This window comes from Harmonia axyridis, chromosome 5, assembly GCF_914767665.1.
Source record: "Harmonia axyridis chromosome 5, icHarAxyr1.1, whole genome shotgun sequence".
Classification (NCBI taxonomy): domain Eukaryota; kingdom Metazoa; phylum Arthropoda; class Insecta; order Coleoptera; family Coccinellidae; genus Harmonia; species Harmonia axyridis.
The window spans coordinates 7,384,868-7,411,057 of record NC_059505.1 but is presented as its reverse complement, the minus strand read 5'-3'; the positions used below and the strand labels follow the sequence as shown (position 1 = coordinate 7,411,057).

General features: G+C 35.0%; 1 protein-coding gene across 1 annotated transcript in view; it reads left to right on the top strand.

Annotated features, from left to right (window-relative positions):
- Positions 1-22,698, top strand: part of LOC123680213 — a 66,684-nt gene extending 43,986 nt beyond the window's left edge. The window contains exons 5-20 of the mRNA XM_045618004.1: positions 625-1,103; positions 6,326-6,510; positions 8,095-8,290; positions 10,224-10,436; positions 10,494-10,887; positions 11,852-11,862; positions 11,933-11,967; positions 12,041-12,236; positions 14,390-14,602; positions 15,530-15,760; positions 16,636-16,816; positions 17,176-17,185; positions 17,609-17,804; positions 20,672-20,884; positions 20,937-21,167; positions 22,275-22,698. Of these exons, the coding sequence (XP_045473960.1) occupies positions 625-1,103; positions 6,326-6,510; positions 8,095-8,290; positions 10,224-10,436; positions 10,494-10,887; positions 11,852-11,862; positions 11,933-11,967; positions 12,041-12,236; positions 14,390-14,602; positions 15,530-15,760; positions 16,636-16,816; positions 17,176-17,185; positions 17,609-17,804; positions 20,672-20,884; positions 20,937-21,167; positions 22,275-22,453 (3,163 nt within the window). The 3' untranslated portion in view covers positions 22,454-22,698. The remainder of the gene's footprint in view (positions 1-624; positions 1,104-6,325; positions 6,511-8,094; positions 8,291-10,223; positions 10,437-10,493; positions 10,888-11,851; positions 11,863-11,932; positions 11,968-12,040; positions 12,237-14,389; positions 14,603-15,529; positions 15,761-16,635; positions 16,817-17,175; positions 17,186-17,608; positions 17,805-20,671; positions 20,885-20,936; positions 21,168-22,274) is intronic.
- The last annotated feature ends 3,492 nt before the right edge of the window (positions 22,699-26,190 follow it).

Below are 26,190 nucleotides of genomic sequence, written 5' to 3'. Positions count from 1 at the left end.
ATCCTGTCCATTCTTGTTGCGTTTGACACGAGTCTTGATCAAGTAATGCCTCTAATTCTGCATCTTCGATAACCTTCTCTCTTCCACCATGCTGGTCTTCGATGTCAAAATCACCATTCTAGAAGCGTTGAAACCTCTTTTGGCGCGTTTTTTCACTTATAGCGGCCTCACCGCTTGAGAGCATTCGATGAGCCTCAGCTGCAGATTTCTTCATATGTAAGCAGAAAATCAAAACCTCCCGCAAATGACGAGAATTTGGATCGTAAACTGTTTAATCGAGAATAACTTTATTATGCAGACACAAATCGACTAATATTTCGATGACGTTATGTTTACAAATACCTAGGGTTATTGTATAACATCTACGATCCATTTATTCCGACTACCAAAACGGTAGAAGCAAAGTTGTACACCTACTAATATTACTTCTCTCCAGCTAAAAGCAATTTAGGAACCTACCTTCATATAAATTAAGTGTGCCTCAAAATCCGAGTTACAGCTAACCTTCGAATTTAAATAGACAGATTATCAACTTACATTGATATGCAACTCTCATTGATTGCACTGTAATGAGTGTATCTAACCTTCCGGCTATCAATAAAGCAAATTTGACGATTTTTCCAGATACCAGTGGGTGGCAGGAAACGCAGGAACCCATTTCTGGCATGCGCACACAGGTTTACAAAAAATGGACGGTCTTTATGGAAGCATTGTCGTACGTCAACCACCTAACAAAGACCCCAACAGCCACCTTTACGACTACGATTTGACCACCCACGTGATGTTGCTCAGTGACTGGATGCACGAAGATGCTGCGGAAAGGTTCCCAGGTAGATTAGCTGTGAACACTGGTCAAGACCCTGAGAGTTTACTCATCAACGGCAAGGGTCAATTCAGAGATCCAAATACTGGATTTATGACAAATACTCCATTGGAAGTTTTCACCATGACGCCAGGCAACAAATACAGGTTCAGGATAATCAATTCCTTTGCTTCCGTTTGTCCAGCTCAACTCACGATTCAAGGACACGATCTTATCCTTATTGCTACAGATGGTGAACCTGTGCAACCTGTGACTGTGAACACGATCATCTCATTTTCTGGTGAGTCACTTTCTATGTTGATAGTTCTTGATTGATAAACTTTGATAATATGAAATAAATCAGGGGGTGTAGGTTGATAGCTAAAACTCTCATTTACTATCATGAAGAGTTATCCATTTTATGGTTCTGAAAGTAAACGTAAAGAAAACACATTCATTTAGAATATTGATCAATTTTTTTTTATAATAATGTTTAGACCTTGACATAACGTGTAAAATACAACTTCATTCAAGTGTCCTCCGTGTGATCACTCGCAGGAGTTGATCTTTGTGACGTAATTTCGCCGATACATTTCGAGGAATACCTCACCAATAACTTGACGGATGTTGGTTCCCAGATAATAAATAATTTGATGGTTATCGGCATAAATAATATCATTCGAATAATCCTCAGAGTAATAAACATAGATAGAGGGAACATATGTCATTTTCAGTAAGCAAATTTTGTTCCCAGTATGAACCATCAAATTTGACATGAAGCGCGCAGAAATGAAAACATATCAGTGATACGATATTTCACTAAATTCGCGAGTTTCTCCACAAAGAACGCACTTCTTTTGTCTCATAGTGAATCAACGTTCCATATTAACTCAAAATATATTGAAATAAATACCTAAATTTATCAGAAATTCAGAAAACAAACTTCAAGCGCGCCAAACGACTTGAAACAATCGATGACACTAGGAGAGCAAAAGTTGCCAAACCTTGGATTTCAGCAGGTAGATACAGAAAATATTAAAAATTGTGCTTATTATAAATTCGACAATAAGAAAAAATATCGGATTCCAAATATTCAAATTGGCATATTTAATCGGGAATCACTAAAATAAATATATTTCATTCAATATAATATACATTCATAATGACATAGTAAAATTGTGGATTTGAAAATATATCACAAACAGACAACGTGATCTAACTATGTTGGGGACATGTAAAAATTGCGTATATTTCCTCTACCTATGTTTATTACTCTATGTGAAGTACGGACCATGACATGGATATCCAGAATGAAACATATTTCAAAGTTTTTTGATCCAATACAAGAAGTTGAGCACGCCAAAATGGCGAATTCGCCGGTTTCAGATTTCATCCATTCAATTCCTAAAAAATTGTCATTCTGGTATTTCACTGAATCAAAAACATAAGTGGAATTGCACACAACAACTTCTTTAAATTTCATGATAATCGAATGAATAGTTCAGCAATGCAAAAAGGGCAAACATACATGAATCCGAATAAGTATATGTGAATATAGAAATTTTCTGATTATTATTCGCAATTTTATAGACTCCATGACAAAGTTCTTATCGAATGAAATTAATGTGCTTTCCGACAATGATATATCAATAAATCTTCATTAGTTCCATTTGTGAAATGGGTCTTATGGACATTTCAGAAAAAGCGAGTGACTTGTTTTTGAAATAACGTACTGAAAAATTCTAGAAAAGAGCTGACTTGATGTCAGCAGATTATAGGCTCTCCTCATTCATGAGTTGAGTGGTTACATACAAAAGAATTGTATATAGATGTGTTCGATACAGACATAACAAAGTTTGCAATCGATTCTTCTCAGAAGCAAGACGCAGGTGAAAGCTTGACGAACCTTCGGAAACGAAAAACCACATAGAAAATGATACCTAATAGTCCAAATAATCCTTTCACGAATAATTCATTATCGAAACTATCACGTCAATAAATATGTAATAGCTCTTCAAAAAAACTAGGTAAACTCAATAATAAAATATTATATTATCTTAATGAGCGATCATTTCCAACAGTTCTTTAAATTTCATTCAATCTCCCAATGATATAATAAATCGCACATTTCCCTGCATCTTTACATAATCAACAATGTGCAGACCCTTTCTAAAATATGCAAGTTACCAACCACGAAGTCGATATCCAAAATCGCAAAACTCGGAACGTGGTTATGTGCACAGGTAATTGAATAATTCCAACGTAAAGCAAACATTCGATTTCCATATCAATTTAAATAAATCACTCAACTTCCTCTGTGCCTACTGGCCAACTGTTCCACTTGGCTTCTCGGTTTTAATACGTTCAGTTATCTTTCACTCAACAAATCCTACGTGATTTTCGACTGCCTTATCAGTCTCAAAATTATCTACCTCACTGCGTAATTAGCAGTTTGTTGGCTTTTCTTTTTTTTTATTCAGTATTCGAAGGCGATTTCAGATAAATTAAGAGCGTATGCAGGCGAATAATTGCAAGGAATAAGATCAGAGCTATGGTGGAATGGGAAATCAGCTGAATAACAGATACGGATTCAGTTATTTTGTAACGTTGTCAGTTAGAAACTTAATCATGGCTCGATCTAGAAAAGTTAATATTTTATGTCTCTTGGTCAGTGGCGTAGCGACCGGGGAGCGATTAGAACGGCCGCTACAGACTAGTGAAGCACCCGGTACAAACTGCAATAATAGAGAAGAAATAAAAAAAATTCTTCAAAGAAATGAACTTTGAAAATCGATCTCTTCACACTAGGAAAATAACAGTGGCGTAGTTGTAACTTGGCAAATGTCAAAATTGACAGCTACCCTAATAGTGACCATAGAGTAATAAAGATAAAGGGATTATACGCAATTTTTACGTCCCCAACATGGTTAGATTACGTTTTCGATTTTGTGATATATTTTCAAATCCACAATTTTACTATATCGTTATGAATGTATATTATATTTTATGAAATATATTTATTTGAGTGATTCCCGATTAAATATGCAAATTTGAATATTAGGAATCCGATATTTTTCCTAATTGTCGAATTTATAATGAACAGAATATTTATTATTTTCTGTATCTACCTGCTGAAATCCAAGGTTTGGCAACTTTTGCTCTCCTAGTGTCATCGGTTGTTTCACGTCGTTTGGCGCGCTTGAAGTTTGTTTTCTGAATTACTGATATATTTAGGTATTTATTTCAATATATTTTGAGTGAATGTGAAACGTTGATTCACTATGGGACATAAGAAGTGCGTTCTTCGTGGAGAAACTCGCGAATTGGGTGAAATTTTGTATAACTGATATGCTTTCATTTCCGCGCTCTTCATGTCAAACTTGATAGTTCATGTTGGGGACAAAATGACATATGCTCTCTCCATCTATGTTTATTACTCTGAGATAGTTACCTATCCAAAAGAAACTTCTTATTGGATAACCCCAATAATAATTTACTTACAAATACATTCCTCCGTATTTTAAAACTAAAATCTCCCAATGAATTACACTTTCAAGCCACTATAGCTATTTCATTTCAAGCATTTCCCATTCCAAATTATCTGACAAATAACAGTCTTGTATACAATCATATGATTAGAACGCAAATTAAATGAGCCGAAAAAAAAAACTCGAGTTTATGCGTAGTAATCTATTTGGGCCACTCTGTTCTCTTTAGCTCTCATTCGAAACGCTGTTTTTTAACTAATTTCTTCGTTATGACAAATACGTGCATTGCAATGCAAGATTCTTACATAATCCGAAATATTACATACCAACAACTTGTCATTTGAATAAATTAAAGGACAATTATTGAACCCCAGTTACGCGATAAGATTTCATGAATTTTCACATGATTGTCATTTTATGCAACGGTATAATGATGATAATGTTGAATTTGAAAAATGCAAAAACTCGAGTAATTCATTGAGTGACTTCATAAGCTATGATGTTCTAAAAACATAAATGGACTAATGAGTCTGTTGAAACAGAATATTTCAGTACCTACCTACGTGAATGTTCGCAGTAGTTCAAGAAAACGCAGTTATGCTAATCTGTAAAAGTTAATTTATCATTCGACATCATTGTTCTTTGAACTGGCATTTAGAGCGTAAAAGAGATTAATCAGATGGAAAGGTGAAATGAAATTCCTGTTTAATAAATACCTACTATCACAACAATATACAAATATCAAATGAATAACATCGAACAAAATACGCATAATATAATGTATATGATTGATTCAATAATGTATAAATCGAATGAATCTTATATTTAGACAGAAAGAATTTCTGGCTTCATTTAGAAGAAGTATATTCCAGGAGAACTGTTCTCAAGACTTATGTCTTGAGAACAGTTTTTCATGAAATTTTTCATTCATCTCCTGTAATATACTTCTTTTATGAATTTTTTATGAAATTTTCTGGGAAAAAAAAACCGTTTTTTCAGTAATCGTGCCATAATGTATCAGTTAAGAATCTGATAAAAACTAATGGTGTTAAGTATTAAACTTAACAAATATTATAAAGTGATTTCTGAACAAAAAAAAATCAGATATTGGATATCTATATAAGAATAGTAGTAAGAAACTATAAGAAATGTAATATAGCGATACATTTTGGCAGACAGGCAGCAAACTAAGCGTTGAGCTCACATATCATCGATTTTAAGATTCTAAGCCGAAGAAAACTCAATGAAATAGGCAAGTATAACAAGGTCTGTTTAGTCTGGGTTCCTTATCGCTGTTGATTCAAAGAAACTGAAGAAGCTTACGCACTTGTCATGATGATAATTTGTCCAATCGATTCTTAGGGTCGCTAGTCACTTGGGTCGTTGACTCGTTGAAGCTCGGTCTCAGGTATTTTTTCGCCGGGCTCGAGAACAGATGTGAAAATCTTTACTCGCTTCGTTATCGGTGCAAGTGTTGGACATATGTTGTAGATGTAGTTTTTTTCTCGAGGAGTGTTCTGAACTCGATTGAATTATTCGCCCTGAAATGCCGAGTTTTATGGGCATTCAGGCCGTTTTCCATTCGACCATTAGCAAAGCCTTTCTACGGATCACTTAGGGGTGTGGTTTCGCTATTCTAAGTTTTCACACTGAATTCTTCCGTTTATAGGATTTTCGTTCTCGGACGGAATATTTTCGAGGGAATCGATAGATTCCCTACAGAAATAAGACAATATTCGAATATCAACTTTTGATTGAACAACATCGATTGATGTTGATGTTGATAGGAAGCAGCATTAGTATGCTATTTTCATGAATTTGGAGATCAATTTGAACAAAATCATTAATTAAAACATGGAAACATTAGACAATCCATTGAACTAAAGAGTACCTCACAATTGATTATTATAAGAAATGAATAAATAGTTAGAACAAAAAAAACGAACATTAGAAATATTGAGAAATTTGTTGAATATTAAATGAACTTCAGTTTCAAAAACAATGAAGTAGAACTAATGAATGAATTTTTTTATAGGTGAAAGATACGATTTCGTCATACACGCCAATAGAAATCCAGGTGCCTACTGGATCCAATTGAGAGGTCTAGGAGAATGCGGTGTTCGTAGAGTACAACAACTTGCCATCTTGAGATACGCTAGAGGTCCATACCAGCCATCTTCACAACCACCAACCTACGATTTCGGTATTCCTCAGGGAGTGGTAAGTGCAATTCTTTAGATGAATGCTTGTATATAAATGTCACATAGCCTTGTACAAAAAACCCTGCTCTCTCTAAGACATATAAAAGATTTCAGACCTGTTTACCAGCGCATTCAACTCGGACTCATAAAATTTTGGTTTCAATAAACAAACAAACAAACATTTCAGTTTGTTTAGTAATAGTAATATTTCACATCGCGATTCCATAATGAAAAATATTATAGAAGAAAGAACAATGAAAAAATTAGCATTGTTAAAAATCTAGAGAAAAATCTGAATATAAATTAGTTGTTCCAATTCTGTCATCTCATTTTTGAATATTTATCCAGTACATATACAAAATCGTGCAAGAGCTCGATCATTAGGGATAACATACCAATATGTAAATAGTGTTGATTGTATAGTAAATAACCGTTCAGTCCAATAGACAATTTCATAACAATCGTTTCATACGTGGCATTGTGTTGTGAATTCTTCACGGTAATGGTAACCATGATTGTGATTTACTCTTGAAGGGGCCTTTGGCAAATAGTTTAATGTCAACGCTGCAATAATAATGATGTAGGCTAGGCAATGTCCTGTCTTTTTCGTACATTCTTTTACGTAATATAAGCAAGGAATTATAACTCTTTCGGAATTCCTCGAAAGTTGAACAATATCGTAAAAACTAGGTGAATGGTTTCATTGTTGACTATTGAAAAATTGCGAGAGTTATCTTAGATCTCGGATAGTATATCAAAGTCCCTCATACCGATAAAGTTGTAGGTTGAGGGCCAGCATAAACTTCTCTTGATTTTGGTTTATTAGTTTCAATGATCAATTTTTGGAATCTTTGGAGGAAAATAAATGCTTAGCCCTTCCTATAACTTTATCTAAGTTGATGTTTTGGAATGTATAGAATCCAAAAATCCATCCGGATACGCCGTTAAAAGCTTTTCTCAAAAAATACGAGAGCTAATTACATTGAAATTGGTACAAAAATCAGTAGTGACACCATAAGCTTCAAGCTTGTGATTACGATCCATAAATCTTCATGAAAATATCAAGGAATACATTTTTGAAGAATTTCTAATTATCGACTAGGCAAAATCATGCTCTAGATCACTCAGTTTTGGAGTTAGAATTTTTCCATATTTCTTTTCGAATATAACGCTGATAACAGCATCACATTAGATTTTTTTCTGGTGACAGGTCCTATGCCGAATTTATTTCAATGTAAATATGTGGTTTGAAGGATAAATATACATTATTATTTTTAGCCTACGCCAATGAGTAGAGTTAATACCCTACCGATCTAAAGGTTACATGTTCGAATCAGAAGACGTTGAATGCTTCTTCTTTATTTCACTATTTACTTTTTTTGGATTTGGAATATTTTTCGAGCAGTTGTGTTAATATTTTTGTATTAGTATTTTTGGTTGTAAAAAGTTATAGCATAGTACAGTAATTCTTAAGATACAGCTTCTCCATTGGTTGCATGTCCTTGTAAATTTTGTACAGAAAAACAGTTTCAAAATTTTAGATCCCCCGTTTCAGTGTTGTATATTTGTATATAGTTCTAGGCTTAATATCGATCAATTATAGGTTCTTAACCCGTTGGATGCAAGATGTAACGAGCAAAGAGATGACGCAATTTGTGTCAGTCAATTGAAAAATGCCAAGAGCATTGACCCTGGCATTTTGCAAGAACATCCAGATGTCAAGATTTTCTTACCTTTCCGATTCTTGCTCTACACCCCAGAAGAACTTTTCAGGCCAAACACTTACAACAGACATTTAGGTATGTAGGAGGAAATCTTTCTCTAAGTTATTACATTTCATAGCAGTAAATGAAAACACTGATTAGAAATCGAGATTTTGTACGCGCGTTAATTCACTTGACAATGGCACCATTAGAGACCACATAATTATATGACCCACAGCAGGACTGGAGGTCATACTAGACTTGCCTCCCTTACATCTACATGTGAGGAAATGTAGCCTGCTGGAAGCAATAAGAATTTCCCTCAATGGAAATATCCTTCCTGAAAACTGGGTTGGACATATGAGGATACTGAATCAATTAGATTCAAACCTCCTCGCAAAACCATCGGATGTTATGCCAAACACCTACGATTTTGAAACGCCCTTTGAAACGGTTATAAATGACCGTCCTAGTGCAATAAGTCTCGTAAATCGTCTGGACAAAAAGTCATCCATATGGTTCACAGATGGATCAAAAACAAAGAAGGGCACCGGCATTGGGATGTATGGACCTAAACTGAGGATCTCTAAAGCCCTGGGAAGTGAGCCCTCGATTCTACAGACCGAAATAATGGCTGTTTATGTATGCGCTCAGGAATATCTCAAAATGAACCTCAAGGTGGCGCATATTTACATCACCACGGACAGCCAAACCACGCTGAGATCCCTGGAATGGTGTTTCCAGGGGTCTCTGCTGACTCGGGAGTGCCGTAACACCATGAGCCCTCGATTCTACAGACCGAGATAATGGCTGTTTATGTATGCGCTCAGGAATATCTCAAAATGAACCTCAAGGTGGCGCATATTTACATCACCACGGACAGCCAAACCACGCTGAGATCCCTGGAATGGTGTTTCCAGGGGTCTCTGCTGACTCGGGAGTGCCGTAACACCATGAGCCCTCGATTCTACAGACCGAGATAATGGCTGTTTATGTATGCGCTCAGGAGTGTCACAAAATGAACCTCAAGGGGTCGCATATCTACATCACCACGGACAGCCAAACCACGCTGAGATCCCTGGAATCGTGTTGCCAGGGGTCTCTGCTGACTTGGGAGTGCCGTAACACCATAAAGCAACTGACCAGAGGAAATAAGGTGACTCTACTATGGGTACCAGGGCACTGTGGGGTTGAAGGAAATAAAAAAGCTGATGAACTTGCAAAAAGTGCATCAAGGTTAACACCTGCTGGACCTGAGCCTTTCTGTGGACTAGGAAAAGACCAATATAAAGCTGCGGTCCAGCTATGGGAGTTGAACAACAGGATAATCCACTGGACTAACACTCCTAGACTTGTTCAGGCAAAGAAATTCGTGACGATTTCACCCACCTACGCCAAAAAGCTCTTGATGCTGTCACGAGCCGAGCTTCGGGTGATGGTGGGACTGCTGACGGGGCACTGTCGGTACAAACATCATTTGTTCCGTATGGAAAAGGTAGCAGACGAGATTTGCAGGCTCTGTGCATCGGAAGCAGAAACAGCCGAACACATGTTAAGCAAGTGTCCGGAGCTGGCTGGCCTAAGAACCATTCACATGGGTAAGCCGGTCCTGGATACCAGAGAGGTAACGACCAAGGCCCCTAAGGAGGTTGTCAGTTTTATTAACGTCATTGACCACCTCCTTGGGTTTCTATGAATGAGTAGGGTAGAGAACAAAAGATCTGCATGGTCGCAGTTACCGGAAGGCTTACCGAACCAAAACGACCCCAGTTCAAATAATAATAATAATAATAATGTTGGCCGTAAAATTGACAAAATAGTTTATGAACATCGCGAACAGATTTATTCGTTTCAAAATAAATTTCCACAACTTGGAAGCGTTGTTCTGGCGTTGATAGATTCATGATTAATTGCCAAACCTCACTGAACCAAAATGTCAATACATTCTCAACTTTCAAACCATAGACCACAACCATCGAAACTATCAGGCAGCTAAAAAACACCCTTTACTCACCTCTTCCATTTTTAGTTGCACCCAATGGTGACCACGTCCTCAGTTTGATTGATGAAATATCATACATGGCTGCCCCTGCACCACTGATCTCTCAGTACGATGACATAAACCCTGAACAGTTCTGTAACGGAGACAATAAACCAGCAAACTGTGAGCAAAACTGCATGTGTACTCACAAAGTAGACGTTCCACTGAACGCAATTGTTGAAATTGTGTTAGTTGACGAAGGTATGTTAATTTATAAATCAAATCTTTAATCATCATTAATTTCGATTCTTCTTACAGTTCAACAACCCAATCTCAGTCATCCCTTCCATCTTCACGGTTATTCCTTTAACGTTATCGGTATTGGCCGATCTCCTGACAGGAACGTCAAGAAAATCAATTTGAAGCACGCCCTTGATCTTGACAGGCAAGGATTGCTTCACAGACAGTTCAATCTACCACCAGCTAAAGATACCATCGCTGTGCCAAATAATGGTTACGTTGTGCTCAGACTTAGGGCAGATAACCCTGGTTTCTGGCTTTTCCACTGTCACTTCTTATTCCATATCGTTATTGGAATGAATTTAGTCCTTCAAGTTGGCACACATGCCGATTTACCGCCCGTACCACAAGGTTTCCCAACCTGCGGAGATCACTTACCGCCCATATCGTTAGACCCGACAAAAGTTATATAGTGAGACTACTAAACGACAAGCTTGAATGTTTCTTCGTGATTTTTTTGCCATTTTATATACACAGAAAAGTCGACCGAAAATGAGTCCTAAAATTACTCAGGATAACCAAACAATAATTGAAGAAATCAACATTCCAATTTAATTAACATTTAATCAAGGAAATTTTTATTAATGATGGATAGGGAATCTTTTCCGGTATTTTCTGTGTTTACTGAAATAATTGAAGGAAGATTCAAGCTCAATGCAGAGTTACCTTGACCAAATTCACAAGCACGAGATGCTGATATACTTACTATACTCGAAATTGTTTCTATTTGTTTCGATCTTGCCATTTTCTTCCCGAAATTGTATAAACCTCAGTAATTCATAATTTATAGCTAATTATTTATATATGACGGTCTTCGCCATAATTATTTAAGGTAAGTAAGTGAGCGAAACGTGAAAACGTACAACCTTGGAAATTGTTTCCATATTACCTTCCTAACACCTTTATTTGCTTGTGGTGCTGCCTGTATATGCGGTAGAAATATAGAGAATTGTAAATTTTTGTACATATCTATACGATGGTTTGTTGAAAAGGCTACCACAACCGAATTGTGTATTTTTGTTATTTTGAAAAGTGTTATAAGAGGGTTTCGAATAAGAAACCTTTATTGTTGATTTAATTTTCTAAAATTCTTATATTCTGCTATATAATTCCGAAGCAAACACTTGTATAGAATATACGTATGCAATTGAAACCAGTTTTCGTTAAAATGTTACCATTCAACAGAGATGAGATTGTATACTAGTCTTTTTATGTCTTTTATCTTTGAGCCTGTCGAAGTTACTGTTATTTTTAGATGTAATTATGTAAATGTACATGATTCAATAAATGCATGTATAAATGTTTTTTGTAAATATTTGCTTTGGTGACTTTGGTGTTGGTGGACACAAATACCATCATTTCAATCCCTCTTTTAGCCTTTATAGGGGTAGGTATAACAAATTACTAAAAGGAATAAATACCAAATGTAAGTATACCTTTTAATATTCCCAATTCAGATCCTTCAGTCATAAACAAAAATATTCGTAATCGTGTAAATATTTGTAACTATCTCGAGAATACTCTTCATTGAATGGAAATCATCAGAATATTCATCTTCCAAATAGGTTTTGAATCCACTGGATGCCATTTGCAATAAACCGAGAAAAAATGCTGTATGTGTTAGTCAACTGAAAAATGCCAAAAAAGTAGATGAAGCTCTTCTTCAGGAGAGGCCAGACGTCAAAATATTTTTACCATTCAAATTCTTTTTTTATAGACCAGAAGAATTGTTTAGGCCGAATGTTTACGACAAGTATTTAGGTAAATATAACTGACAAATTATTATTCTGCTGAAAGAAAGCATTGATTTACAAAATTATTTTTTCGGTAATTTCAAAAGACAACAAATTCTATAAGGAGGACTCGTACCTCCACTGCGTTTCTCCTATTGCTTAAAGATTATTGGAATTCCAAAAAAACATGTTTTGTTTGAATTTTTCGGTAAATTTTTCTATAGTGAACCTTTGGATCATTCCGAAAAAAAAAATCCATACCCTCCTAAATTTACTCTTCAATTCGGAAAGTTGAGATATTATGTAATCAAGAGAGGAAAAATAGGAAGGCAGTGTTAGAGAATATAAGAAAGGGGATTTTTAAGGAGATTCATTCAATTATCGGTATCAGTTTCATTGGAACTCAAACATTGTCATATTTCAAATAAGTGACCTAATTTAAATAGAGCTAAGCGTTACAAAATGGCGAATACGCCGGTTTCTTTTATTTCCATTTTCTTAAAGTTTTCGTTCTGCCATAGTGCTTTCCAGAAATCATCCAGTATTATACTCATCAACTTCCTAAAGATTCGATTATAAAGAGCAACAATAGTGGATTATTCTTTTTTCTATTGACAAGAGTCATGAGTGTTATTAGATAAAATATGTTTACGATAAAATGACTTGAAATGAATAGAGTTTCAAACATGTGGAAAAAAAAATTGTACTTTAAAAGAAACTTCAAATTTCACTCATTGCGAATAAGATAATTTTTGAATATCTAGCTGATGGTTCAATCCCGATGTTTTTCGTTCTGTAATCCGAAAGAAATATTCAGAAACACAAAACAAAACATAACATTAAAGTAATATATATTTGGAACATAAGATATTGAGGTGTAAAACAAATTTTTTGAAATACTTTTTGGAATGAATCAATTAATTCATCCATCTTTTTGGGCCGAATAGAGTTGTTGAAGAAATGAACATGCTTAATCGAAAAACTGCTCTTCTCAAGATCTGAAGATCCCAGGTTTATTCAGGAAATAGTTCAAAAATGAGGAAAATTATTACAAAATGTTAAAAATATCAAATACTGAAGAGAAACACAGAATGATTGTAAAATATGTTGAATTTTCTAAACAAGTAGCTGCATATCAAACCAAGTGTATTATAGTGAAAAAAATATTCAGTGTGTCAATTTGAAAAGGTACCACCTTTAATATATCGGTCTCCATGCAAAATCAGAAGGTAAATTTTGGTTCTTAAGGGGACATTCTATACGGTTGGTTCTGATCAATTTGTATCTACCATGTAAGCATGATGGCAGCAACCCTTAAAATCTCAAATTTGGGGAGTTGAGTGACATCGCTTGGAACGTAATGCAATGGCTTTGCAAAAATAACTTTTACGAGAAATAAATTGGTTGAAGAGAACCGATTGAATGGCCACCAAGCTTCCCAGACTCGACACCTTTAAATGTTTTTCTCTGATGGTGACATTCAAAGTCGGTTTTGTATAAAACATAGCTCCTAGATGTAGAAGACCATATCAAACTCAAAATTAAAAAGTCGAAGGACTCTATTCCTTAAAGTATCGCACGAAGAGGGTGGTCATAATTAAGATGCGTAGAAAACCTGGTGTGTCTACATAAGTAGGCTGAAAGTTTTACAAGTATAAACCTGTAAAACTTTCAGACAAAACGGGAGATTTTTCAGATTCATACCTACTTGATTTCGAGAGATCGCATCTGTTTCAGATGGCGCATACAGCGTTTATACTTTACATAAGCAGAACACCAAAGCAACAGGTGGATATCTCAAAAGTCTGAAATAAAATCGAATCAGTATACTCACCAGGGATTCTATTCATATTAGTCATAAAACACAAAATCTCAATTTATTGAAAAAAAAACTAAAATCCAGCGTATTTTGTATGGAGAATCATTTGTTCCGAATTCCGATCAATCTAAAACTTAGAAAGTATAGTACTTAGGAAGATAATTTCGAGGAGGGTTGATATTTTTCTCGAACCATTCCAAAGGTTCACTCGAAAATAATAAGCTGATACATAGTGAGATTATTCTTCCATGAACCAAAGGTTGATAGTAGATACCTAGTGGTAATATTTCAAAAGTTTCACAAAGATAACACTCATCCTGTGCTATTTTACATTTGGGTCAATAAAAAATTCTTTTCCACAGCCGTTGTTACTGGCGATCATGTTGTTAGTTTAATAGATGAGATATCTTATCGATCTCCTCCTGCACCACCTCTGTCTCAATTGGATGACTTGCCTCCAGAACAATTTTGTAATGGAGATAATAGACCTGAAAAATGCGATCAAAACTGCATGTGTACACATCAAGTAGATATTCCTCTAAATGCAATTGTGGAGGTTGTATTAGTGGACGAAGGTGAGTTTGTAATCTTATGTATATTCAATCGTTCTGGAACCAATGAAATAAATGGTTCTATACCTATTTCCAAGAAATGAAGAAGACCCCACTGTCTTGCGACCAAATTAAAGATTTTCTTGAGATGTCCTAAACACTAGTGTGTTCACTGGCTCTTGAAAAACCCTGAGATTACAGTGGCTACTTTCGAAGGGACAAGCCTTCTTAGATTTTAATGGTATTGGTCCCTTTCCACTTAATTTCCGCATCTTTTCTTAAGGCGCTGACGTCGTCTTTTGTCATTATCGTTTTGAGGTTGAAGTCGATCAGCTTTTGACAGAACAAATAAAAATTTTGAAATGATGCCGTTGATCGGTCAATTCTTTATACAGCACCACCTTAAGGAAGAAAAAAGAAAAGAGACCCGTGCCGAGCCAAATCACCAGAATTATATTAAACGAAATCTAATCAGTGAACACACCCGCATTTCAGACATCTCAGGAAAACCTTCTATTTGGTCTTCTCTATTCCTTTGGAAATAAGTTTTCCAATAAGGGGTTTCATTTTTATGTCCGCTATCTGGGCAGCTGTCACTCTTGAAGCTCTCCCAGCTACTAGCTCAAAATTTTGCTTCACTTAACTGCAAAATTTGCACAATTTCAATTTTCTAGAGAATTTTAACATTTCTAATGCGTTTGTTGAATTGTAGTTGTAGTTTCTACTGTTCTAATATCAAAAGATGACAGCTTCAGAAGTACCTAACAGCTGCCTAGATAGTTGGCTACTCAAAATAAAACCTTTATGAAACCTTTTGGTCATTGTCATTGCTGCTCATCATCTTGTGCATTTGTGAAATGAAGTATAAATAGCCTCTTGAAAGATGATAATATTTTTTTTTAATCTGAATGAAATAACAACAAAATTAAAAACATTTTTGATCTTTTTCAGTTCAAGCACCAAACTTGAGTCATCCTTTCCATCTTCACGGATATTCGTTTACTGTAGTTGGAATCGGAAGATCCCCTGACAAAAATATCAAAAAAATTAATTTACAACATGCCTTGGACTTGGATAGACGAGGTCTGTTAAATAGACATTTCAATCTACCTCCATACAAAGATACCATCGCTGTGCCAAATAACGGTTACGTGATATTGAGGTTTAGAGCTGATAATCCAGGTATTTATATGAAACCATATTCAGAAATTCTAATGCTCAAAAAAAAAAAACTAGTACAACAGACATTCGTATGTCCGTGATTGTCAACTGTTCCTGGTTAATTTTTGGTAGCAGAGTCCGCAATACCCCCAGATCTTTTTTTTGAGATATGCTTCATTTAGCATGTTCAAGAGGGATTACCACCACTGGGCTTTCCGCTTGTAAGTAAAACTTCGGTACCCATTCATTTCCTCTCTGGCGCTCCTGCGATGTCCAAAATTGTGCATTCTTCCTCTTTTCGAAGCAAATGAATAGAGGGCAGCAGTGTACGACGGTTGATAATCTTTTTCACAAAATTATAGTTTTACCTCTTTTGTAATTATTATTGGTGAGTTTGTTCATAAATATTGTAAAAATATATCAGTGCTATGTACATATTATGAATTACCTTTTGCGAAGTTCCCATTTTTTTTTTCATTCGCAAATTAAAAATATTTACTTTCTACAATATAGATCATGTTTAAGGAAATCACGTGAAAACCCCATAAAAATCAGTGATTTGTAAGAAGAAATACCTATCTATAATTTCGTTTTGAACTGAGCACTGAGCAGCCACGTGGTGGTGTTCCTTCTTGAGAAAGATATTTTGTATTTGACAGCAGGGTTGCCACCCGTCCCGATTAAATCAGACAGTACCAATTTGAATTTAGTTCACACGCAATAGTTAAATATCTTTGTTTTTATTATTATGGCCTCGGAAAAGTTATTTTTGGTTCTGATGATTTAATAAGCTTGAAATTTTGTGCCAGGGCTGTCCTGATTCTTCATAAACAAAAGATGGCAATCCTGTTCGAGAGGATCACAGTTTATTCAATATAACTTTTAACTGTTTTCAGGATTCTGGCTCTTCCATTGTCATTTTCTATTTCATGTTCTCATTGGAATGAATCTGATAATCCATGTTGGGACGCAGTCTGATCTGCCTCCTGTGCCTGAAGGTTTTCCAAAATGTGGTCATTTTACACCACCCATCAGACTGGAGCATAAGAACTATTACGAGAATCCATATCACAAGTAGCTGTCTGTTATTTGTGCTGCAATGCAATATTATTTATATAATTAGTTTAATGTGAATTCTCAGGTGACTGTAGTGACCACACATATTAATTTATTTATTTATTGAGAATACTCGAATATTTTTACAGTTCTTCTGGATGAGGAAATTGAAAAAAATACGTGAACATTCATTTCAAAATTATTTTCTTTTGGCCTTATTTTCGGAATAAAAAGAACAATTCAAAGACTTACATAAAAACTGTTCCCCTTCATTTCATTGAATATCTATTGATTGCTCAAATGTATTCGAAAGGAAATAATTTTGGACGTCTTTCAATCTTTGTTAAGCAATTCTTTTGCAATTCGCTCTTTTAAAATAGTTTTTATAATGTAATTTTAAATTACTTAATTTGCCATATAACTGTTGAGATGTGAAAAAGTATATTGATGAAAAATATTGTTATATTAAACGTTAAATTTGAAATTTGCTTTGTACATATTGAAGAAGCTTTTTATTTCAGAAGGTTATGGTGGAATTTTGAAGGGAAGTATGCCGGTCATTTCTTTTTATTTCCATTATATTTTGGAATGGGCTATATTCATAGAGTATTTATTAGCAACTATTTAAATTTGTAATGGGTTCCAAAGCTTGAAAATTATTGTATGAAATCAATTTGGTCGATTCAAAAATGGTATTGCCTTAGCACCCCGAAGCTTAGGGTTATTGCCAGAAAATGCTGATGTAAATAGTTGGACCTATATGGGGAATATTTTGGTATTGTCCTCTTTTTAAACCTCACCTTTCCTATTCAGGTTTTGAATCCACTAGATGCCATATGCAACAAGCCCAGGAAGGATGCCATATGTGTAAGCCAACTCAGAAATGCCAAAAAAGTGGATGAAGGCCTGTTGCAAGATAGACCAGATGTGAAAATCTTTTTGCCCTTCAAGTTTTTGGTATATCAATTGGATGCGTTATTCAAACCCCACACCTATAAGAAATTCTTAGGTACATTTTTACTTTAATCGCAATATGTTATTTTAATAATCAAATACATCTTCCTCTCGTTGAAATACGTTAAATCGGTCAGATTCTAATACATTATCTATGTATTTTGTTACTCTAAGGTTTTTCCATTCCATACAGTGGTCGATGTTTCATCAAGTCACAGTAGTTTTCCATACAGTGACTTAAGTCACTGTAGTTCTCTATACAGTGACTTTATTTACCATCTTAGGGTGACATCTAATGCATAACACTTAAACTATTTTACGTTCTTCTAATCAAGTTTGATGGCCATAGATGTCGCCTGAGATCATTTCCTACAGTGACAATGTACTGAGGGTACAGGGTCATCTACGAAAGATTGATATCATTAGGCATTTCTGAAAACAACATGATTTAGTTCTGGCACGTGATCTTAGGGCTGAAATAAATAGAATAAAAATGTGATGCAAATTTCGGTTAGACTAGATGTTGGATATCTGTTTCGTATTCGAAAAGGAACACTCTATATATTTTGTAGGAATAGGATTGATATATTCCTACATTGTTGAAAATATTTCACATTAATAACAACAATGTTTTCGTTCTCCAGAAAGTCAAAATTTTAGTGGGGTCATTATCTTAATAGATGAGCATAATACATATAGGTATATTTTATTTTGAATTTTCGGTATATTGTCAGTGTGAATTGAATCTTTTATATTTTATTATAATACTTTCAGTAATAATTGATTTTCATGTAATCAATTATTGGTCCTGGAATTATAGACCTATCAATTCCATAAGGGTTGGTAACAAATTTTATAATTTTGTGGAAATCTTAGATATCCTATTTATAGGACAGGTTGTCTAGAGGTTCAGGAGTAGTAAGAAATTGAAGTTTTCGTGCTGATGATTTGAAAACTACAGATTTTCACATAATAGTCAGCATTTAAGTTCTTTTAATTATTTTATTTGATTCCTAAGAATTATGGTTTCATTCATTGAAGGCCTCACAAAATATGCACTTCAAATGACACTTTTTGAAGTTGACTGTAGGTTACAAAGAAATCTAGGAACATGTGCAATAATATGAGGGCAAACTGACTTGATTTTTTGTGAAATTCACCCAAACTCGCACCTTTACTAGGTCCATGAAGGTACATTCAATAGAACCTATAGAGGTACCGACGTTCAAATAATAGTAACCATCTGCCAGAATAGAGACTCAGTAGAAGCTATTATAATTCATAATTTGACCTGCATTTTCAGGACACTGACTGATTTTTGCCCATTTACCCTGATATAATAATGCCTCTATAATGTTCAATCTTTGTAATGGTTCAACGCGAACATTTTCAAAGCCCTCTGAAGTAATTTTTATCGTCAGTATTTGAACTAAACATAACGGTGACATCACTTTTATATACAAGTTAGAATGAATACCATTCTCATTATATTTATAATGAGAGTTAAGTATGAATATACAAGTTTCATTTGGTGGAGATGGCAGGAAAGGGGACCGAGCCCACCTTAAACTTTTGCTGCCCTTCGCCCACGAAATATCGCCAAAACCAAAAAAAAAAATACAATATGAATTCAATGTAAACCAGATGGACCTGGAAATCTGGCCCATCCTTAAAAAATCATAGCCCCTCCTTAGCCCCCTCTATTTTTGAAAGCTGGCGGATTAACTATCCATATTGAAATAAACGAACTTTCAAGCTTTTGCTCTCAATTTATTTTTTTCAAAATTACTGATAATTTGCATGAGCCCCTTCAATTGATGAATATCGATATCATAAAGAGTGGGAATTTTGTGAACGAAAAATGAAACAAAGAATTAACTACTACTCCTCCTTATGAAATAATATACACTGTGTCCGTAAAGTATGGAACAAATTCATTTTTAGCTAAACAGACCCTTTTAAAAAATATTACTGAAACACGTCAATTTTTCATTTTAATTTACCGTATTTTAAAATAATAATCTAATATACAGGGTGAATTACTTTCGAGTAATGGCGTCACCGTCATTTTTTTTAATGAAACACCTCCATTTTGTCTCAATTTTCCGATTAATCTAGCTGAGCTGATTCCAAAAATGTATCATATGTTGATTCCAATTGGTACAGGGTGGACGAAAATACAATAGTTTTGTGTGTGCTCATAAAGCAACGCGTAACATTCTTTATTAGTTAAATTAATAATATTATCAAAAATACCTATTGTCTAGCGGCAATAAACAAATAATGACATTTCACAAGAAACTAGACGACTATGTTTTATTTAAATTGATACGAAACAATTTCTTTCATATTCTGTCTGCTAGACCACAAGTATTATACCAAACATGTTTGAAAACAGCTCATTTTTATTAATCTAAAGATGTAACAAAAACACATGGTGTTACATTCAAACCAATTGCCGCTAGACAATAAGTATTTTGGATAATATTGTTAATTTAACTGATAAAGAATGTTACGCGTTACTTTTTGAGCACACACAAAACTATTGTATTTTTGTCCACCCTGTACCAATTGGAATCAACATGTGATACATTTTTGGAATCAGCTCAGCTAGAGTTATCGGAAAATTGAGACAAAATGGGGGTTTAGCTAAAAAATAATTTGTTCCATATACTTTACGGACACAGTGTATGTACTGGTATTGATATCGAAACTCCCAAAATTAAGTACCTACTGCTTAAGGTTGAAGTACCCACACTCTCGTCCAAGGAATCTTCAGCATCTTTCGAGAAAGATGTTATCAATTTAGAAACCAAAGGTTATAGGAATCCATCAACAAGAGTGTGGTTTCTCTAACCTTACTTATAATGCGGAGTCCCCTGTGAACTTGAAATATTTTATATTAAGTATTTCTGCTTTCAGCTGCTCCTGGAGGTGATCATGTTATAAGTTTGATCGACGAAATCTCTTACCGATCAGCACCAGCCCCACCGCTATCACAAATCGATGATATACCAGCAGAACAATTCTGCAATGGAGACAACAAGCCAGAAAATTGCGAACAAAACTGCATGTGTACTCACAAAGTTGATTTGCCTCTAAACGCTATAGTAGAAGTGGTTTTGGTTGACGAAGGTAAGACTGTGCATTTTGTGCTTGCAATCTATACAGAAAGTTTTTTTTTCAGTTCAAGCTACCAACTTGAGTCATCCTTTCCATCTTCATGGATACTCGTTTGTTGTTGTTGGGATTGGAAGATCTCCCGATACTAATATTAAGAAGATTAATCTTAAACATGCTCTTGATTTAGATAGAAGAGGACTTTTACACAGGCATTTCAAACTACCGCCATTCAAAGATACCATTGCTGTGCCAAATAATGGATACGTCATTTTGAGGTTCAGAGCAGATAACCCAGGTTAGAACAGATAAGATAACAGATTGAATTCAGGACAATTTAAGACATCCAAAAATTTCCACATGAGGAAATTATTCATTCAAAATTTTGATATTCATGTCCAGGATCATTGTATTGTGAATATCTTAAATCACTCGAGATGAACAAACAATAAACTAATAAAATATGTCAGTATAGAGAAGAGCAAGGTCTGTAGATTACACAGGTTGCCTCGTAACTTGGGTTAAAGAGTGGGGTAACGCGTCACCCGGTGTCTGTCAAGGTCTATAGAATGTCTGTATCGCCATTGGCCATCATTGACTGACATTTTATCGAAGCTATTTTATGATTGAAGATATTAAAGACTATTTAGGATAGACTACGAACGATATACGCGATCAAACTATTAAGAAAATCCGTGAAAACTCACGATTTCATTGTAATCAAATGTTATTTATTTGAATGTGTAAACCGAGTCAGGAATGGTTAACGCTGATTGGTTGAAAGTTACGAGACAACCTGTCTAAATCTATAAACCTTGAGAGAAGAGTATGCTAACCATAGTATAAGGAAAGGATAGAAAGCCAGTGTAGTGCTTTTTTCGATTTTGTTGATGTTGAGCGCCATCTAATTGTACTCACGTTTTACTCGAATTTTACTGTCCAAAATTGGTCCGTAAAGTGGAGCCCTCTGAAAAAATCGGTGTTATTTTGAAGAACTAAAATATTTGAAATAGAGTGCTCAGAAGATTTCTATATTTTGATTTTTTTCTGCTTTGTAATAAGCATTTACGCCAGTGGCGTGTATTTGTGATAACTTAATAATAACATAAAAATTGTTGACAATGTCATGCGACCCCTTTTCAACCACGCCACTGAATAAATTATCGTATTATTTCTGCGCCATCTATAGCTCATGATTCAGCGCTATCTATTATCGAGTTACTTCTCCAAATCCAAATCCAACTACAGTAGCGACCCCTGGTGACTATTTCCTTGCCGTCAAACGGCGGTTGGCTTACTATCCTTTCCTTATACTATGGCTAACTTAAGGACAAAAATAAATTCAAGAATCAGCTTTTTACAACCTAAAAATTTCTGGTGGAATAACATTTTCTCCAAATTCTAGGTTACTGGCTCTTCCATTGTCATTTCCTGTTCCACGTATTGATAGGAATGAACCTTATTCTCCATGTTGGATCACATGCAGATGTACCTCCAGTGCCAAAAGGCTTCCCTAGATGCGGGGACTTCACACCTCCAATTACAACCGATAACTTCAACCTTCATCACAACCCTTTCCACTGAATATCTTGTGAATAAGTATGTTTAATAACTCTCAGGTGATGAAAAATCAGTGATTCATAGAATATTTATTTATAAACTTGTCGCCTACTTATGTTGGAGGTCTTTATTTTTGTAATTGAATGGTCCAGGTGATTGGACCAACTAGTCTCACTTATTATTTCGAATTCTTTAGGACATACCAAAAATAAATCAAGTGTGCCTTAAGTTTTTTTTTTGTATGACGGAAAATAAATGTTATTGTTACTGATTGTTGTTTTCTGTCCACTCTAGATTAGTATATAATTTTATCTTGAAATTATTATGGATATATTTCTTCAACATTATCATGGCCTCAGTACCAGTGGCTTTGCAAAACAGATGTACAGGGTGGGCAAATAAGCGAGGTGAGCGGCTATATCTCAGGATCCACTCATCGTAGAGACTTGTGGTAAAAATTTTTAACACTAAAGTGCACAAGAAAACACACTGAAAATTGTTTAGAAGTTCATACCTTTACCGCTAGGGGGCGTAATAGCTATCGTCAAGTAGAAAAATGAATTTTACTCGAAAATGTTTCATATGAAGTTGAAGAAAAAATATCATCAATGTAATCCTTGTAAAATTATCTATCTTTTTGATTTGTCACTTTTGATTTTGCGACATCAAATAAGGGTAGGTGAAAGGGAGAAATCTGACTGATTGAAGTACCTGTAACTTCAGTTTGGCTCAACATTTTTGAGCAAATTAGATCTCTTCTGAAAGATAATTTCTTGTTGATTGAGGACAAAATATACTCATGATAAATTTGTTTTTGCTGCTTTCGATAGGGGGCGCTAAGTCAGAAGTTCATTGTTTTGTTCATTTTACTCCGAAATTTCAAATGTAATGATACGATTTTCTTAACAGAAACAGAAGTTCCATCAAATTTGCATGAAAAAACTTGCAGGTCGCAAAGCGATAGTTTCAGGCGTTCTGAAGTTATGGCCGAAAGAAGATATTTTTCAACTGATGCACGGCGAAAAACCAAATTGTGTCTTCAAGTTCTGACAGAAACAGACATCCCATCAAATTTGTATGAAAAACCCAAAAGGTCGCAAAGTGATAGCTTCAGGCGTTTTGGAGTTACGGCCGAAAAAATATATTCTTCAACTGATGCACTGAAAAACTAAATTGTGTCTTCTTTCGGCCTTGACTCCAGAACGCCTGAAGCTGAAAAACCAGAAGGTTGCAAAGGCAACCTTCTGCTTTTTGCACCCTCTATCGAAAGCAGCAAAAACAAATTTATCATGAGTATATTTTGTCCTCAATCGACAAGATATTATCTCTTAGATGATATCTAATTTGCTCAAAAATGTTGAGCCAAACTGAAGTTAGAGGCATTTCAATCAGTCAGATTTCTCCCTTTCCCCTACCCTTATTTGATGTCAAATCGGAAGTGACAATTCAAAACGATAGAGAAGTGATGATTTTTTTCTTCAACTTTATATGAAACATTTTCGAGTAATATCCATTTTTCTACTCGACGGTAGCTATTACGCTACCCTAGCGGTAGAGGTATGAACTTCAAAACAATTTCCAGTGTGTTTTCTTGTATACCTAAGTGGTAAAATTTTTTACCGCAATTCTCTACGATGAGTGGATTCGGAGATATAGCCGCTTATCTCGCTTATTTGCCCACCCTGTTCAATGAATGTAAGTTCAGATAATAGTATTTACAAGAGTATTTGTAGCAAGGCCCAGTGTACATGAGCTAAAAGTTATCCCATCTTCAGACACCTATCGTTGATTGATCTATTAAAACTATCAATTTGATAGCCAAAAAATTCTTTCTTGGTGATTCACCTCATTGTGTATGACATGGTTCGAAAATAAGATCAAAATGATCAAAAACAAAAAAAAATGGGGAAATGTGATTTATCATTTTTTTATAATTTTTTTTTCTCAATTATACGATCCTCACAAAATGTTGCATGTACATTTTACACGTGATCTCTGAATTTCAGTTCAATCTAACTGAGTGTTTTTTCATATTCTGACAAAAAACGTTTCATATGGGTGCAACTTCAGAACAATTAATTGGATTTTGCACAAACTCTATATTCTGCACTTTGACTGGACGTTCAGACCGAATTGATTTCATTTCGACTTCTTCAGCGAGTCGAACACAATAAGTGATTATTTTTCTCAAAATTTGTGTTTTTCTGGTACAAACGCACAAGAAGGTTATTATTGTAAATGAAATACAATACTTATTAAAAATTTTATTCAATAAACTTCTTTCACCTAGTACAAAAATAAATAAAACTAATTATTTTAAAACTAATGAACACATACAATTTCAATGTAATGGCAATGACTCTATATAATAAAATTGAAAATAGTACTGCTGGCAGAGCTGCAAAATAAGTAGGTGAAAAGTTCAACAAGTAAGAAACAAAAGGCTGTGATATGACAATAACGACAATTCACACCTTTAGTTCCTTTCTCGTTGCAACTTTCAGGTTAAAGAGGCGAGAAGATGTTTGTTGTAATACTGGCACGTTTTTTATTGCTGATATAGCTTTATGGAACAACCACCATAGAGAAGCTGTGTCAGCAACGGAAAAAATGCCATCTCAATACTCTGCTTGAACAGACGACCGATGAAGGCTCATACCTCTTGCGAATGTTCGATCTAGTCACATAAATATACACTTGTGACTTTACCTAACACTCGAAAAATATATGAACATTTTCAAGAGACTGTCCACATCTCCAGCCGAAACTCACTAACGACACAAACCTGCAAATTCAGATAACCAAACGCTTTTGTCGAGTATCTTGAGGCTGTGATATGACTTTCTTACAGCACACACAGCCAAAAGCTACTCCACAACCGCAATCGGTTTTAACATCTGAAACAGAAATTGGTAGGGTGAGAAATGTATCGTCACATATTGGTGAAAAAACCATCTGATCTCCAAGCGCACTCACACGGCTAGATCACCAAAGATGTGGAAATACACGAACTAAACAAAATGTGAACAGAAACAAATTACATTGATCTAAAACTTCTTACCACAATCAACATACTAAAGACATGAAAAATTTCACAATAAATTTACAAAATGGAAAAAAAACTAACAATGAAAAATTATTTCCGAGTACATTATATCCAACACTACTGTAGAACGTTCGAACTAGGACTGCTGTTAGGCACCACAAAGCTATGGTACGTAGGGTGGAACGCCTATAAAAAGCTTTTTCGAGGGGGTGAGAGGTCCAGGTATCTCCTGCGCACAGCTTCGTTCGCGCCAATTCCACCTATCCTGGGGTGGTGGTAACCCAAGAGAATGTAAGGTAGAACTTACCTGAACGGAAACATAAAATTCCTCAATGGATTCACCTCCCCTAGCAGCCCTATGTTTTAACGAAGAATAGAATGAAATGGATTTGAAATTCTCAGCAACTTGTTACCCAGAAAAATTAAAAACTGCAGCAGCAAATATTTGGCGAAAAATATTAAAAAATTTCGTTTCATTACAATTACGTGGCGAAGTGAAGTAACATCGGAAAAAGTAAAACCTTGATTACAGAGTGCATCCTCTATCTTTTGGTGTATTATTCTCAATGATAAACCTTGATATATTTACCGCAAAATCTTTGAGCGCTTTTCCGGATGCATCAAAATTTTATTACAATGATTTATTTTTATTTTCTACACATGTCGAGATATTTGCGCCGTTGAGAAAGGAAGTAGATATTTATATACAAGAATA